A 14438-nucleotide genomic window follows, 5' to 3' on the forward strand; every position below is an offset into this window, starting at 1 on the left:
GTCTAAGATGACCTTGTCCTTGGTTGGGGCTGCATCATTGACAGCACCTGTCTATTCAACACCTCACTTGTCAGAAAGAAGTAAAACAAAATCTAGGGAAGTACTACTACCACAACCACCACCACAGCAACAACGAGGACCTGAACAAAGAGTACTACCTAGTGTGAAACCCCCAGAGGTGCCCAGTAATATTGGAATTCATGATGTCTCTGTTGTGCCAAGTAAAGGCCCTCACAGGTAAGATACTTTATTGGTGGCGCCAGCTTTTCTTTTTGTTTGGAATGGACCTAGGATGTGGGCTCTGGGAACATAGGGTCATTACTAGCATATTTATTAAAAAAAACAGATTTAAACATTTCTCAGTCAGATACAGTGATCACATTAATATTAAGTAAAAAGATTACTGCCTCCTGAATCCAGCATTCCCAAAAAGAAAAGAAAAAATCTTTCCATCTATATAGCGTATGTATGAATGGAAATAACTCCCACAGATTATCTCCCCTTTCCTTTGCTAGGTAGTCACTCATCTACTGGAGGTTTTACAGTTTTGCTCAGGACTGCAATTTCAGTTCATTGTGCCTTCTGAATCTATTGATTTTTTTCTCCAGCATTTGGAGCCACTCATCTGTTGACATTTAATCATCATTGGAAGCCACCCATCTATTGACATTTGTTCAGTATTTGAAGCCACTCAGCTGTTGACATTTGTTCGGTATTTGAAGCCACTCATCTATTGAAATTTATTCAGTATTTGAAGCCACTCATCTGTTGGCATTTATTCAGTATTTGAAGCCACCCATCTATTGACATTTATTCAGTATTTCAAACCACTTATCTACATCTTGGAGATTTCGTCTGTTTTGGTGTTGGTGTACTGGATGCATGCATTTGTGCACTTTGGGTGAATTCATATTTTTACCAGTGATTGTGGAGCTGTTCATCAGCTGTTATCAGCTGTATTGTGTTATGTATATTTAATTTAATTGTTTGTTAGTTTAAAAAAAAAATCATTCCGTTACATGCTATTGTAATGTAACATTGTTTACTGGATTTTACATTGGCCAGAATATAAACATTTTATCTAGTTTTTGACCTTGTTCCAAAATCAGTGACAGTTTTGGTAAACAACTTTTTATAAAAAATCTTTCTCAGAATAAGAATCATTAAGTTGAGTCAAGGTCATACCTGGATGATGTGACAAGTATCATGTGTCAATTGGTAAACAAACTTCCATTTTTTTCCAGAAGGATGAACTTTTGACCCCCATCCAGGAATCTGTTTTGCGTCTCAAGTAGTCATTTAACTGATGTTATGTTAAAATTATGTCAGTCATGCTTTAACATCTAACACATTAATTTGTATTATGTTGTGACCAGTTTGGGCAGAATTTTATTTTCTTCAAATTATTGAATTCAAGGGATTATTTTTTCTGGAAATACAAAAGTGCTGTGATATAATTCTTGGACAAAGACATTTACTTTAATTTATACTAAATTAAAAACTGGAATAATATTTTCTGTCTTTTAACAAGAGAGTGTTGACACATCTGCACATTGTAGGTTATTACCGACATCATCGCCTTTGATCTTGAATTTCATCAGGATTTGAACTGAGATTCACTTAGAACTTTTCATTGATAGGACTTGTGTTTTTTAAATTCTTGGATTAATTTTTGATTTGATTTGTAAAACCATAAGCTCTTTTTTCTCATTTTTCACTTTGCATTCTAGGTAAATAAATATTTGTTAAATTTTACAAAGCTTGATGTCTTCACTCTTTTCTGGTACTTTATTTTAGGAGCACAGACTCGTACCAGTTGAACTGTGTAGTAGATGCTGTGGTACATTACTTTATTTGTGTTATGTGTATTCTTTTTAAAAGTGCTATCAATTTTTTTAAAATATGGCATTGTGATCTTTTTAGCCTTTTATAATTTCAAAGGAAATATCTTCAAAATGCAAGAAGTGCAAAGGTTTTAAGGTCTCTAAAGACAACCCTGAGATGTTCCTGTCAAGTATTCTTCTAGTCAGTGCAGTGTTTGAAGTATGAGAGCCAAGGAAGTATGGTCTGACATCTTCCATAAACATCTGAAAGTTGGGAAGAAGAAGTCAAGGTCCAAATTACCAATTGGATGTTATTTGTCTTTAACCTTCATCCAAATTAGTGGTGAGCATCATGTGGGTTCCTTAATGCTCACCTCTTACCCCCATGAAGTCTTCTAACACAGCTCTTATGTAAGCTGTCATGTTTGATGCACAGGTGCTGTCATAGTGAACCCCACTCACACCTAATATAAGTTTCAAGTGTGCTACACACAAAATGTTAGATTCTGGGGATTTTTCTGCTAGGTCTACACAGCTGTGTACTGGCAGATAAGAAAACTGAGGGGAGGATAATTAAGTTCATACTTTTCTAGTTGTTCTACCTTTACATTATGAGAAAATGCTCAACCTTTTTTTAAGGGTATAGTCATCTTTCCTGTAATGAGTGACAGGGGTATAGGTTTTGTGTTTCTGAATTCCCTCTTATCTATTCTCAGAATATTCATATGATCAGAAAATGTACAGATAGAATAGGAAATTCTTTATCAAGTTGACTCCTTACCCAGTGACATTGCAGTCAAATCATCCTACATTTGCCCATAATTGCAAGCAGCCTGTTGAATTTTTTGATTGAACTTGAACTGGTAAAAACATTAGGTATAAAAATATCAATCTTTTCCGGGCAGGGGATGTCATTTGTAAGAGTTACTTCTCTTTGTTTATATTGTATTCGATAGAAAATGTTGTTATGGATTTAGGAGGCAGTAGAGGTTTTCTAAATGTTAATATGATGGGGAAAGTGTTCTCAGAAAAATATAATATACCAAAAAGAAACAGTCTTTAATTTTTTGATTCAAAGTTCAAATATTTAATGCTACTGTCTATAAATTCTTGATATGTTCCTGGTAACCACATTCCCCCTCCCCCATTCACTTCTCGATGTATTTTATTTAGCAAGATTTCCAAATTTATTTGTAGCAATGTAACATTCTTTGATTATCACTTTATTTGAATGTTTGTTATATATGATAAAGAAATTTTTAAACTGCTTGAGTCAAAAAAGGAGAAGGTAATTGAAGATGTGTCTCTAAGTGAAGAAATGTTTTGCCAGAGTATCATGGTCAAAGATGGGTCACCCTTAGATTTGTTTGATCTTATGAATTTGTATTTATCCTGGGTTGATGGCTTTTCAAAGAAAATTTTGAAACATGATCCTGTCTAGCATTTGAATTTATCTAATATTGTGCTTATGGTCAAAAGGAAGAGAAACCCTGACATTTATTGGATTTGGTTCAGGCTGGAAGGGCAATCGGATGGTGTATGGGGAAGTGAATACCTGGGTTAGCTAAATGTTCAAAGATGATGTAGATGGACTGCAGAGACTTGCGTACAGTACTATTTGAATGACATATGACTACAGCTAGATGCACAGTTTCAGTCACCAGGGGCAGTTTTCAAACAAGACTGCTGTTTAGTAAGGCACAATTTATTACAATTGTAAAAGAAAAGAAAAAGAAAAAAACTGCCAGTTCAAGGTTGAGTATAATATGACAGCAATACAGGTTTTACAAATCACCAGTGAATCTTTAGGATGTTTATTTGAATATTTTGATCTTCATTAAGTTCATAGCATAAAGGTTGTAATTTTGCAGGCAGCATTAAAAACTACTAGTATTCATACAGCATCATGTCATGTCTACAAGAAACAAAGAAAAAATGTGTTCCTAAACTAACAGTCACAGATGCAGAGTTTCACATTGCTATTATTGAGACAGAAATTTAATAACTAGGACACGAGAGTTTCACATTGCTATTATTGAGACGGAAGTTTAAATAACTAGGACACGAGAGTTTCACATTGCTATTATTGAGACAGAAATTTAAATAACTAGGACACAGGAGTTTCACATTGCTATTATTGAGACAGAAATTTAATAACTAGGACACGAGAGTTTCACATTGCTATTATTGAGATGGAAGTTTAAATAACTAGGACACGAGAGTTTCACATTGCTATTATTGAGACAGAAATTTAAATAACTAGGACACAGGAGTTTCACATTGCTATTATTGAGACAGAAATTTAATAACTAGGACACGAGAGTTTCACATTGCTATTATTGAGATGGAAGTTTAAATAACTAGGACACGAGAGTTTCACATTGCTATTATTGAGACAGAAATTTAAATAACTAGGACACGAGAGTTTCACATTGCTATTATTGAGACAGAAATTTAATAACTAGGACACGAGAGTTTCACATTGCTATTATTGAGATGGAAGTTTAAATAACTAGGACACGAGAGTTTCACATTGCTATTATTGAGACAGAAATTTAAATAACTAGGACACAGGAGTTTCACATTGCTATTATTGAGGCTGAAATTTAAATAACTAGGACAGAAGAGTTTCACATTGCTTTTATTGAGACAGAAATTTAAATAACTAGGACATGAGAGTTTCACATTGCTATTATTGAGACAGAAATTTAAATAACTAGGATATGAGAATATAAAAGTAATGATAATGAGAGCACATTGAAAAGTAGAAAGAGAACAAATTTATACCAGTAATGCCAATCCATTAACAAATATGGCCACTGTTATTAAAATTAGAAAGGCCTTTTAAATTTTTACCAGTAATGCCAATCCATTAACAAATCATAATTATTACATTAGAAAGGCCTTTTAAATTTATACCAGTAATGCCAATCCATTAACAAATCACAATTATTACATTAGAAAGGCCTTTTAAATTTATACCATTAATGCCAATCCAATTAACAATTATGGCCACTGTTATTATATTAGAAAAGCCTTTAAACAACATTTAATTAATTGTACAGTCTTTGAAAAACATTTAGGGTTACCATGAAAGATTAATTTGCAAAAAGTTGGTCTTGTACAATACTTGAAAATTCCTTGAACTATTTGAAAAGCTCCTTGAATTTGGCCAAAACTCACTTAGATTATGTCTGAGGGAATACAAAACATTAAAATTTATTAGAATATACTGCATTTGTGAATACTGAATTTTAATTAATTATGTATTTTCCCAAAAATAAAACGGGATAACATTTTGGTGGATCAAGTCATGCCTAACACTTGTAGTTTCCAAATAGAGTAGCATTCATTTGCTGTCACATTAGTTTGTGACATTGAGAAATCTGCGCCATATGGAGTCATGTGAAAGGTCTGGTTGAATGAAACTGTAATCATGTTTATTGATGGACGACGAATTCATAAGGAATTTGCCCCACAAGGAATGAACTTTGTTTACAGTTTCAAATGGGAAAATTATCCATTGTAAAGTTGAGTGAAGTTTCATGTTTGGGTAGAACATCCAAGGGAGACAAACAAAGCAGTTTGCAAGACATGAGACAAAGTTATTGACATTTGCAATACAAGAGAAAATCACGCATGAAAAGCACAAGAAAGTCACATTACTAAGTTATTATCTAATATCTTGCACTGTTTTATTTAAGCACTGCTACTTTTCACTTGCTTGTCACATCATTTGAAACATTAAATGTGTCCACACTGATTCCATCAATGGACACTTTTGCACCCATTTTCAGAAGAGACAATAATCCTTGAAATCTTGATCAAACCCTTGAATAGTTAATGACAGAACCTTTTGGGATGTTTGAACCATGCTTTTTACAAACTTCAATGGAATTTGTTAAAATTTGACATAAAGACATTTTAAGTTAAGACAAGTGATGCTCATCAAATTTGCGACATTACTAAAAATAAAATATAAAACTTAAAATTGCTTTCCACAATGGCTAAACAGATTTTAAATCAGATCTGACAGAAATCATCCTGGCTTAGAGGTTGTTCGGTTTGGAACAATGATGCTGTGATACTGGTCCAATTTTTAACATAGCCATTATTAAACCTTAGTTCTAAAAAGAACCCCAGTTAACTTAAGTTGACCATTTATCACAGAAAGCATCCTAGCATAAACCCTTTAAAGCTTTCACCAATGATGATTCTCCGCTATCTAATATGTCTGCTGTTACTAAAAGTACTAATCTGTAATTCCAGAATGCATTATACTAACATTTCTTGGCCAATTGCCCTTGATTTGACTTTCAGATATATATCAGCCAGATGACCAATATTAGGTCCACATGTGCCTCTTCTTTTTCAATCAGGTCTGATGACAGTGCAGCAAAGAGTCTGGAGAGAATGACACAAGAGAAGGACACCTGGATTGTACAGCCAGATCAATTGGTTCTCTACAGTCCTGCATATGGTATAGTATTTGATGTCAGGAAATATATATATATTTGGGAGTCTGTCTTAATGCTGTGTACATTACAACAGGTTTATAATGATTCTGACAAGACTTGCAAGATTACCTTGCAAGATTGTATCTATTTCAGTATATCCCAAATGCATCATTCTCACATTATGCTTCATTGGGCATTTGAACTCACTTTATACAAACAGTTTATTCACTATCTCCGTGTTCATATTAACCATGGTTTACTAAATCTTAACAGTTTTGATTCCATAAGAAAACCTGAATGTCCTTTGAAGTCTTACCTGGCAGTTTTACTGAGTATGTCAGGTTAATGATACAAGACTATAAGACTATATATTTAAATATTATTTTAAAGTAAGTTATTATTGCCTACTTCTTATATAAAATGTCTGAGCTATGTAAACTTGAAAACTTTCAGACAAGCTAAAATACCCCCTACAAATGTGGGCCTCTGGTGGCTGAATAGTTTAATTCACTCACTCTATAGGTCATTGAAATCTCATCTATCCATGTGGGTTCGAGTCTCAGTTTGGCCAGCATGGATATGTGAGAAAGCTTGCCAGTAGCTTCCTGTGCATTAATGGTTCATCCTGTAGTTTTCCAAGGTACTTCATCAAATATATGGGCTGCCATGTATAGTCTATCATATGCTGAAAAATAAACACAAAAACAAAACAAGACTAGAAAATATGCCAACAATAATATATCAGTTTCAGTGAGACTTAAGAACACTATCTACATGGTAGTCTGTTAATTTTTTGTTTCTTTCATGTGGTTGTTTGATATGCCTCTATTCAGACCACAATATTGTTTTGTGACACTGGAAGTGCTACTCAAAAAGCAAAGTCTTGGCTCTCTACATTGCACAGTCTTTGATATCCAAACTTTGAATCAACTTGCAGCCAACTAAGCTTAAATGTGCAGTTTTTAAATAGATGTAAACCCACCCAATCCTATCCCCATCAAAGTTTAGAAATTGCATGCTTTCTAAACTCATATGCTGAACACTGTTAAAATACCACATACGGTATATATTCACATATAAACTGAGCCCCCAACTGAGTAGCTGTAACCATTAAAAAGTGCATGACCTGTGAATTAGTCAACCCATGACAACTCACAAGATGCACATTGTAAGTTTTAAATGCATTTATTTAAACAAACCACATTATTTAAATATAATTTTATCTTCAAGCCTAATGAAAATGAATTTATGAACATTAAATTTTATGTTGAAAGTGAAACACAATATTAAATAAAAAATTTAGTTTTAAATGTTAAGCTTTAATTAAAAAAAATACAATCCCCATACTAAGTTCCTTTGGCAACCAGCATTTCCAATGGAATCAGATCCCATGGAATCAAGCCCCATGTGTCTTTTGACCCACTTGATGACTATGTCATTGTCTGGCTTCATGAAATTTCCACAATTTGTCAGCTTCACCACACCTGAACAAACCATGTTGAACCACAGCTGTCGTAACCTATCTATAAATGACTCGTCTACACAGATATCAAGAGGTTATAAAACTGACATTAAACTTCCAGGCATCACAGCCAATGTAGTTTTAATTTTTCTTTGCAACATTTTTGACCTTGTCTAACTTATGTGCTCATATCAGTCCTTGACAAGCACTGAAGGTTTCTTAAGAAATGAACATGGTCTCTTGTCATGAACTTATGCAAGGCTACATATCTTGAACTGAGATGCATCAGCTCCATTCGCAAATATCTTTCAGTTGATGCCACTAAAACACTTGTGTGTTCATTAGTACTTTCATGACTGGACTATTGTAACTCAGTTCTGTCTGGTTCATCTCAATATCTGCTCCAGAAAGTTCAAAAAGTTAAAAACACAGCTGCTAGGATCATACTTAGAGTACCACAATCAGAGCACACCTCCATGCTGCTCTGTACCATACACTGGCTATCCATTCGATCCAGAATCAAACACAAAATTTGTTCTCTGTGATACATTTCACTGTCGGACTCTAGTCCAACACACCTATGCGACCTCATCAATGTGTACACACCAGCAAGATACTTACGCTCCTCTTCTGACAATCATATACTCATTATTCCCACTATGAAAACAAAGTCATATGGACAACGTTCTTTTGCATACCAGGGCCCATCAACGTGGAATGAATTGCCCACTGAACTTATACACAAAGACACAGTGATCCCATTCAAGACTGCTCTCAAAACTCACTTATTTCGACTGCAAGAACAAACTTAAAGACCTAATAACATTTCCTACCTTAGATATTCTCAGCATGTTTTTTTTTTATGTTTTCCAATTTCTTGGTGTTTGTTTTTGTAATCATATCATTATATATGTTTTTTATCTTATAGGTGTTGTCTAATGTAAAGCGCTTAGAGCTTCTAAAGATTAGGTGCTATACAAAGTCCTCATTATTATTATTATTATTGTTGCAGACTTTTCCAGTCATTTAAGCATTCTAGTTTTGTTTCTTTGATGTGCATAAACAATGACTCCAGCAGAAAATGATGATATGAAGCAACTTTGAGCCATCAGCTAAACAGGCCCAATCAGCTGTGAAATGTGTTTTTTCATGACCGGTCATTTTTATCAGAACAGTTTTTCACCAGTAGCATTGACTGTTCTGTTGCTTGGGAGGTCAAAGGTCATATGTGTCTAATCCATATTTCCAATTTGCAATGATCGCTCCTTTTGATGTGTGATGTTTAACGTTTGAAACAATTCTATTTTTTCTTCCATGACTTTTGTGTGATTTTTGATCGCTGCCGGAGACAGAAACCATGCCAGTTTATAAAATGTGTAAACCAACAGGCTGATGTGAATTTTTTTTTTATGAATCTGCAGATTTATATTTGTTGTCTTTTGACCTTTGTTTGAGTTTCCTCTCCAGTAAAGGGAAAGAAGCTATTCCAGTCCAACATGCTATCTTTGTTCTTGGCTTCTCTTATACTGCTGCTTTGCTTTTCTATCAATCTCATGCTTCTCATGCACACAAAATTGGCATGCTGCAGCACAGTTGTTATTTGCTTTGGCATATTGAATAAGTTTAAGTTTGAATACCATGTCATAATCAGAATTTATTTCCGCCACTGTACAGATTCGCTACTGCCTTAAATTTCTAAAAAAGAATAAACTTACATAACTTTTGATAGTGTTAAGTATCTTATTTTTATTTTTCATTTAAGTTTTTAGTGGTTGGTTCTTCCCGGGGATTTCCAGGGTTCTTCCTCCACCAATTATACTGTCTGCTATGTACAGCCTATCTTGTGCTGAAAAATGGCATTAAACCCTACAACAACAACAAGCTTTATTTTAAAATATCAACCTATTAATCATGCTGTCATATATTACTTCTTGCTTATTGCTTACCCTTCCTAGATAATTGTACATCACAAACTCCTATGGAGCCTCTCATTCTTCTTGCTTATTGCTTACCCTTCCTAGCTATTTGTACATCACACACTCCTATGGAGCTTCTCATTCTTGTTGCTTAAAGACTAACCATCATACATGTATTTCTACTCCTGATACCAAATTATTTCTGTCATAATTTCCAAATAATAATTCCTAGATCTTTTTTATTTAATGGATAGTTTGTTTTCATATCTTATTTACACAGGAATACAGTTTGCATACATTTGTAACGTAGATTATAATGATCACCAATTAGCGGAGGGTTAAACACTGGATTGAGAGATTATTAATATGGTTAGAAATACACATTGAAATCATGGCTCTAACACATATGGCTAAATATGGATGGACATGTATCAAAAAGACCAAACAAAACCACTTAATGCCTTGTTTTTCATTCATATCTGACCCGTAAAATTAGAAAAAATACTCTTTTCACCTTCAAATACGTTCCCCAGTCACATTAACATTAGGTATATATACCTCCTACCTCGTGAATCTGGCACTACTAAATGACGAAAATAGTTGTTTCCTGTCTATCTCATATCGACAAAGGGAAATAACTCTTGCCCATACCCCCTTACCACCACTAGGTGTCACTAGTTTTTAGCTGCACTGCTGTACTTACAACACAAACATTATACCTGTAATAATCCAAGCCATCTTAGTGTTCAAATTTGACCATTCAATTTTAAATTTGGACTTAATGTGTTGGACAATCATTCTAGAGATTGTATACATTATTTTTTAAAACTTTTCCAACAAATTTGAGCTACTTTATCAAAATTATGGACTTTGTCTTTTTAAGACCACGCTACACCATGCTATCATTGAACTAATGTTGTCATATAAGAGTTAGTATGACACTGACTATTTTGCTGACTCCATTAGTAATGGGAGTGGTATTAGCACATTAGTAAGATGCTGAATCGCTAATTTATGCTTTGTTTTTTTTTTTTCTTCTCTTGTGTAATTTCAGTAGAATCAATAGTCTAGAAGGCATCAAAAGTACAACATGGAATATTTTGGCATACTCCATTAGTAATGGGGGTTGGTATTAGCAAGTTAGTAACATGCTGAATTGCTAATGGATGCATTGTTTTCTCTTCTTTTTTTTGTTTCACTAGAGATGTCAACTAAAGACATGAAATACAAAAAGTTCAAAGCAAAAGATGACAACCATAATTTATGTATCTTATGTCGGAAATGAAAATCATCTGTACCATGTAACATGTGTAATACACGGACTGAGGAAATCTGGGCTAAAGTAGTCAAGAAGGCAGCAAAGTGTTATACATCCAATGTCAACCTCCATTATGAGTCTTGTGGTGGACACTGGTATCCCCCCAAAGTTTGTTGCTTGCAACACAGTAACATTAGTGGCAGGGGAGGATAATGTTGAGATGGTACCACTGTCCACCTTTCAACAGTTATATCGTCTAGTCCAGGAAATGACAATGTAATTATTGATCTCGGCTATATATTACCTTTATTTTCCTCGCTCACTTCCACACCTTTTCTAACTCACTGGGGGAGTGTCCCCAGAATTTTAGGCTGCCCAGTGGGCATCACTCCTCCTGCATGTCCAAGCATGGTCTAGAGGCCTGTAAGTACGGATGCATGTTTTTTCATAATTCAGCCATGATGTCACTGGCCATCCAGCTGTCACCAGCTGTCCAGCATGGGGAAGATTCTGATGATATGGTCCGGCCAGCTAGGATTTGTGGGGATCTTAGTGACAGATCTGTTCATTTAGCCATGCTGTATGTAACATACCCTTACTATGATGGATATTTCATTGAGAAATCTGTCCATTTAGCCATACTGTATGTGACATACCCTTACAGTGATGGATATTTCATTGAGAAATCTGGCCATTTAGCCTTACTGTATGTGACATACCCTTACTATGATGAATATTCCATTGAGAAATCTATCCATTTAGCCATACTGTATGTGACATACCCTTACTGTGATGGATATTTCATTGATAAATCTGGCCATTTAGCCATACTGTATGTGACTTATCCTTACTATGATGAATATTTCATTGAGAAATCTGTCCATTTAGCCATACTGTATGTGACATACCCTTACTGTGATGGAGGTTTCATTGAGAAATCTGTCCATTTAGCCATACTGTATGTGACATAACCTTACTGTGATATATATTTCATTGATAAATCTGTCCAGTTAGCCATACTGTATGCGACATACCCTTAATATGATGAATATTTCATTGAGAAATCTGTCCATTTAGCCATACTGTATGCGACATACCCTTACTGTGATGGATATTTCATTGAGAAATCTGTCCATTTAGCATTACTGTATGCAACATAACCTTACTGTGATGGATATTTCATTGAGAAATCTGTCCATTTAGCCATACTGTATGCGACATACCCTTAATATGATGGATATTTCAGTGAGAAGTCTGTCCATCCAACCAGGCTCTTGGCTCAGCCTGTACCAGCGATAGCCAGACCATCTTCTATGCTGCCAGCATTCAGGCCAACCATATAATAGGCAAACCAGCTGGCCATTCTGGCAGTGCCTGACTTTCATATGTTCACTGATTATTCACATGGAAGGTTGTTGACATTTTCAAAGAGAATGGAAGTGAGTCATCAGTACCACTTGGTATGACTTATCCAGAGCTGCATACATAAACAAGTCAGTTCTCAACGCACAGTGAGTGTGACAAAGCTCCTACAAACCAACATTTCTTGGATCTATCCATGGAATGGACTGAATTTAGCTTCAAGGCCACAGTCAAGGAAATTTATAAGGTGTTGGCAACTTAGAATGCCATCCACCTTCTACCGCTACTCAGAACTATAAAGTTAAAGCATCAGTATGTTTTAATGAGGAGGGAGAGATGCTGTCCTTTCAACTCCTTCCCCAATCAGTTAAAATTAAAGAGATCAGCGAATGGCTGTCAGGTAGAATTGGTGATCCTGGGAATTCTAAGTCTTTCTTTTCAGAAATCCAAGTTCCAGCAACATTCTCATCTCCCTGGTAAAAACTCACACCTTCTGATCTCCCGGCTTTTGACAAAAATCTAGCAGCAGTTCATGTCTGCTTTGTTGTTTTATAAAGATAACAAAAATGTGTTCCATGCCATGTCAGGGCTAATCTGGAAAAGACAGCAAAAATGTGTTCTATGCCATGTCAAGGCTAGTCTGGAAAAGGCAACAAAAATGTGTTCCATGCCATGTCAAGGCTTGTCTGCAAAAGACAACAAAAGTGTGTTCCATGCCATGTCAAGGCTTGTCTGCAAAAGACAACAAAAATGTGTTCCATGCCATGTCAAGGCTAGTCTGGAAAAGGCAACAAAAATGTGTTCCATGCCATGTCAAGGCTTGTCTGCAAAAGACAACAAAAATGTGTTCCATGCCATGTCAAGGCTAGTCTGGAAAAGGCAACAAAAATGTGTTCTATGCCATGTCAAGGCTAGTCTGGAAAAGGCAACAAAAATGTGTTCCATGCCATATCAAGGCTAGTCTGCAAAAGACAACAAAATGTGTTCCATGCCATATCAAGGCTAGTCTGGAAAAGACAACAAAAATGTGTTCCATGCCATGTCAAGGCTAGTCTGGAAAAGGCAACAAAAATGTGTTCCATGCCATGTCAAGGCTTGTCTGCAAAAGACAACAAAAATGTGTTTCATGCCATGTCAAGGCTAGTCTGGAAAAGACAACAAAAATGTGTTTCATGCCATGTCAAGGCTAGTTTGGAAAAGGCAACAAAAATGTGTTTCATGCCATGTCAAGGCTTGTCTGGAAAAGACAACAAAAATGTGTTTCATGCCATGTCAAGGCTAGTCTTGAACATAGTCACAATGTCTTCAAAGTTAGATTCAGCCTCATTGGCAATTTCCAACTCACAGAGAACTCTTGCAGTGACAATGATTGGGAGTCAATGGCCAGTACTGCCAGAATCATTAAACAGGCAGCTTACTATACCATGGCCAGTGCATTGACTGCTTCAGCCAGTTTAAACCTGATTGACATGACACAAGACTGCTATCTACATTGCTCAAGCCTCATCATACTCTGCCTTTACAGATGACCCCATATGGGTCACCATTATGCCGTGGAGGAAAAATTTAAGTTCGAAGGCAGGCAGCTCAGAAAATGCCCCAACTCACCACTCTTATTCACACATGCTTTTTGAAACATTGAGCCACCTCCACTGTGAAGAGACGATAAACAGACTAGGTACAAAGGATCTTTTTAGTCAGATGTACAATATAGATCCCAGTCCAATGCCAAGAGTCTAAACAAGCTAGGAAGCAACCATACAGGCAGTAAAAAATGAAGTTTCTCCACCTTTGGGCCTCCTAACTAGACAGTGCCCCCACTGCCCACAGACCACCTGCCTGATCATTCCTGCATCAGTGGTGCTACCCAGGTTTGCTGACCATGGGGATCACATGGAGAAGCCCCAAGTGGATATAACGTTATATGCCGATGCCAGTACATATGGTTGGGGATCCCACCTGTTGCCAGACTTCACTACCATCAGTGGCACATGGGAGCCAGAGGAAAGGCCTCTCCACATCAACCTTTTAGAAATGAAGGCTGTCATCAATGCCTTTCTCTTCTGGAAGGATTGACCTTAAGGCAAAATGGTCCTTTTTATGTCCAACAACTCTGGTGTTGACCTATTTCCTCAAACAGGGAAGCACCAAATCACCTGA

At 35.9% G+C, this 14438-nt stretch overlaps 1 protein-coding gene across 1 annotated transcript in view; it reads left to right on the forward strand.

Moving 5' to 3' along the window:
- The window catches only part of LOC149794918 (centrosomal protein of 192 kDa-like), a 76055-nt gene continuing 61617 nt past the window's right edge, over positions 1-14438 (forward strand). The window contains exons 1-2 of the mRNA XM_089964560.1: positions 1-237; positions 6203-6303. Of these exons, the coding sequence (XP_089820686.1) occupies positions 8-237; positions 6203-6303 (331 nt within the window). The 5' untranslated portion in view covers positions 1-7. The remainder of the gene's footprint in view (positions 238-6202; positions 6304-14438) is intronic.

Source organism: Sinohyriopsis cumingii, chromosome 7, assembly GCF_028554795.1.
Source record: "Sinohyriopsis cumingii isolate HCF-2022 chromosome 7, ASM2855479v2, whole genome shotgun sequence".
Classification (NCBI taxonomy): Eukaryota; Metazoa; Mollusca; class Bivalvia; order Unionida; family Unionidae; genus Sinohyriopsis; species Sinohyriopsis cumingii.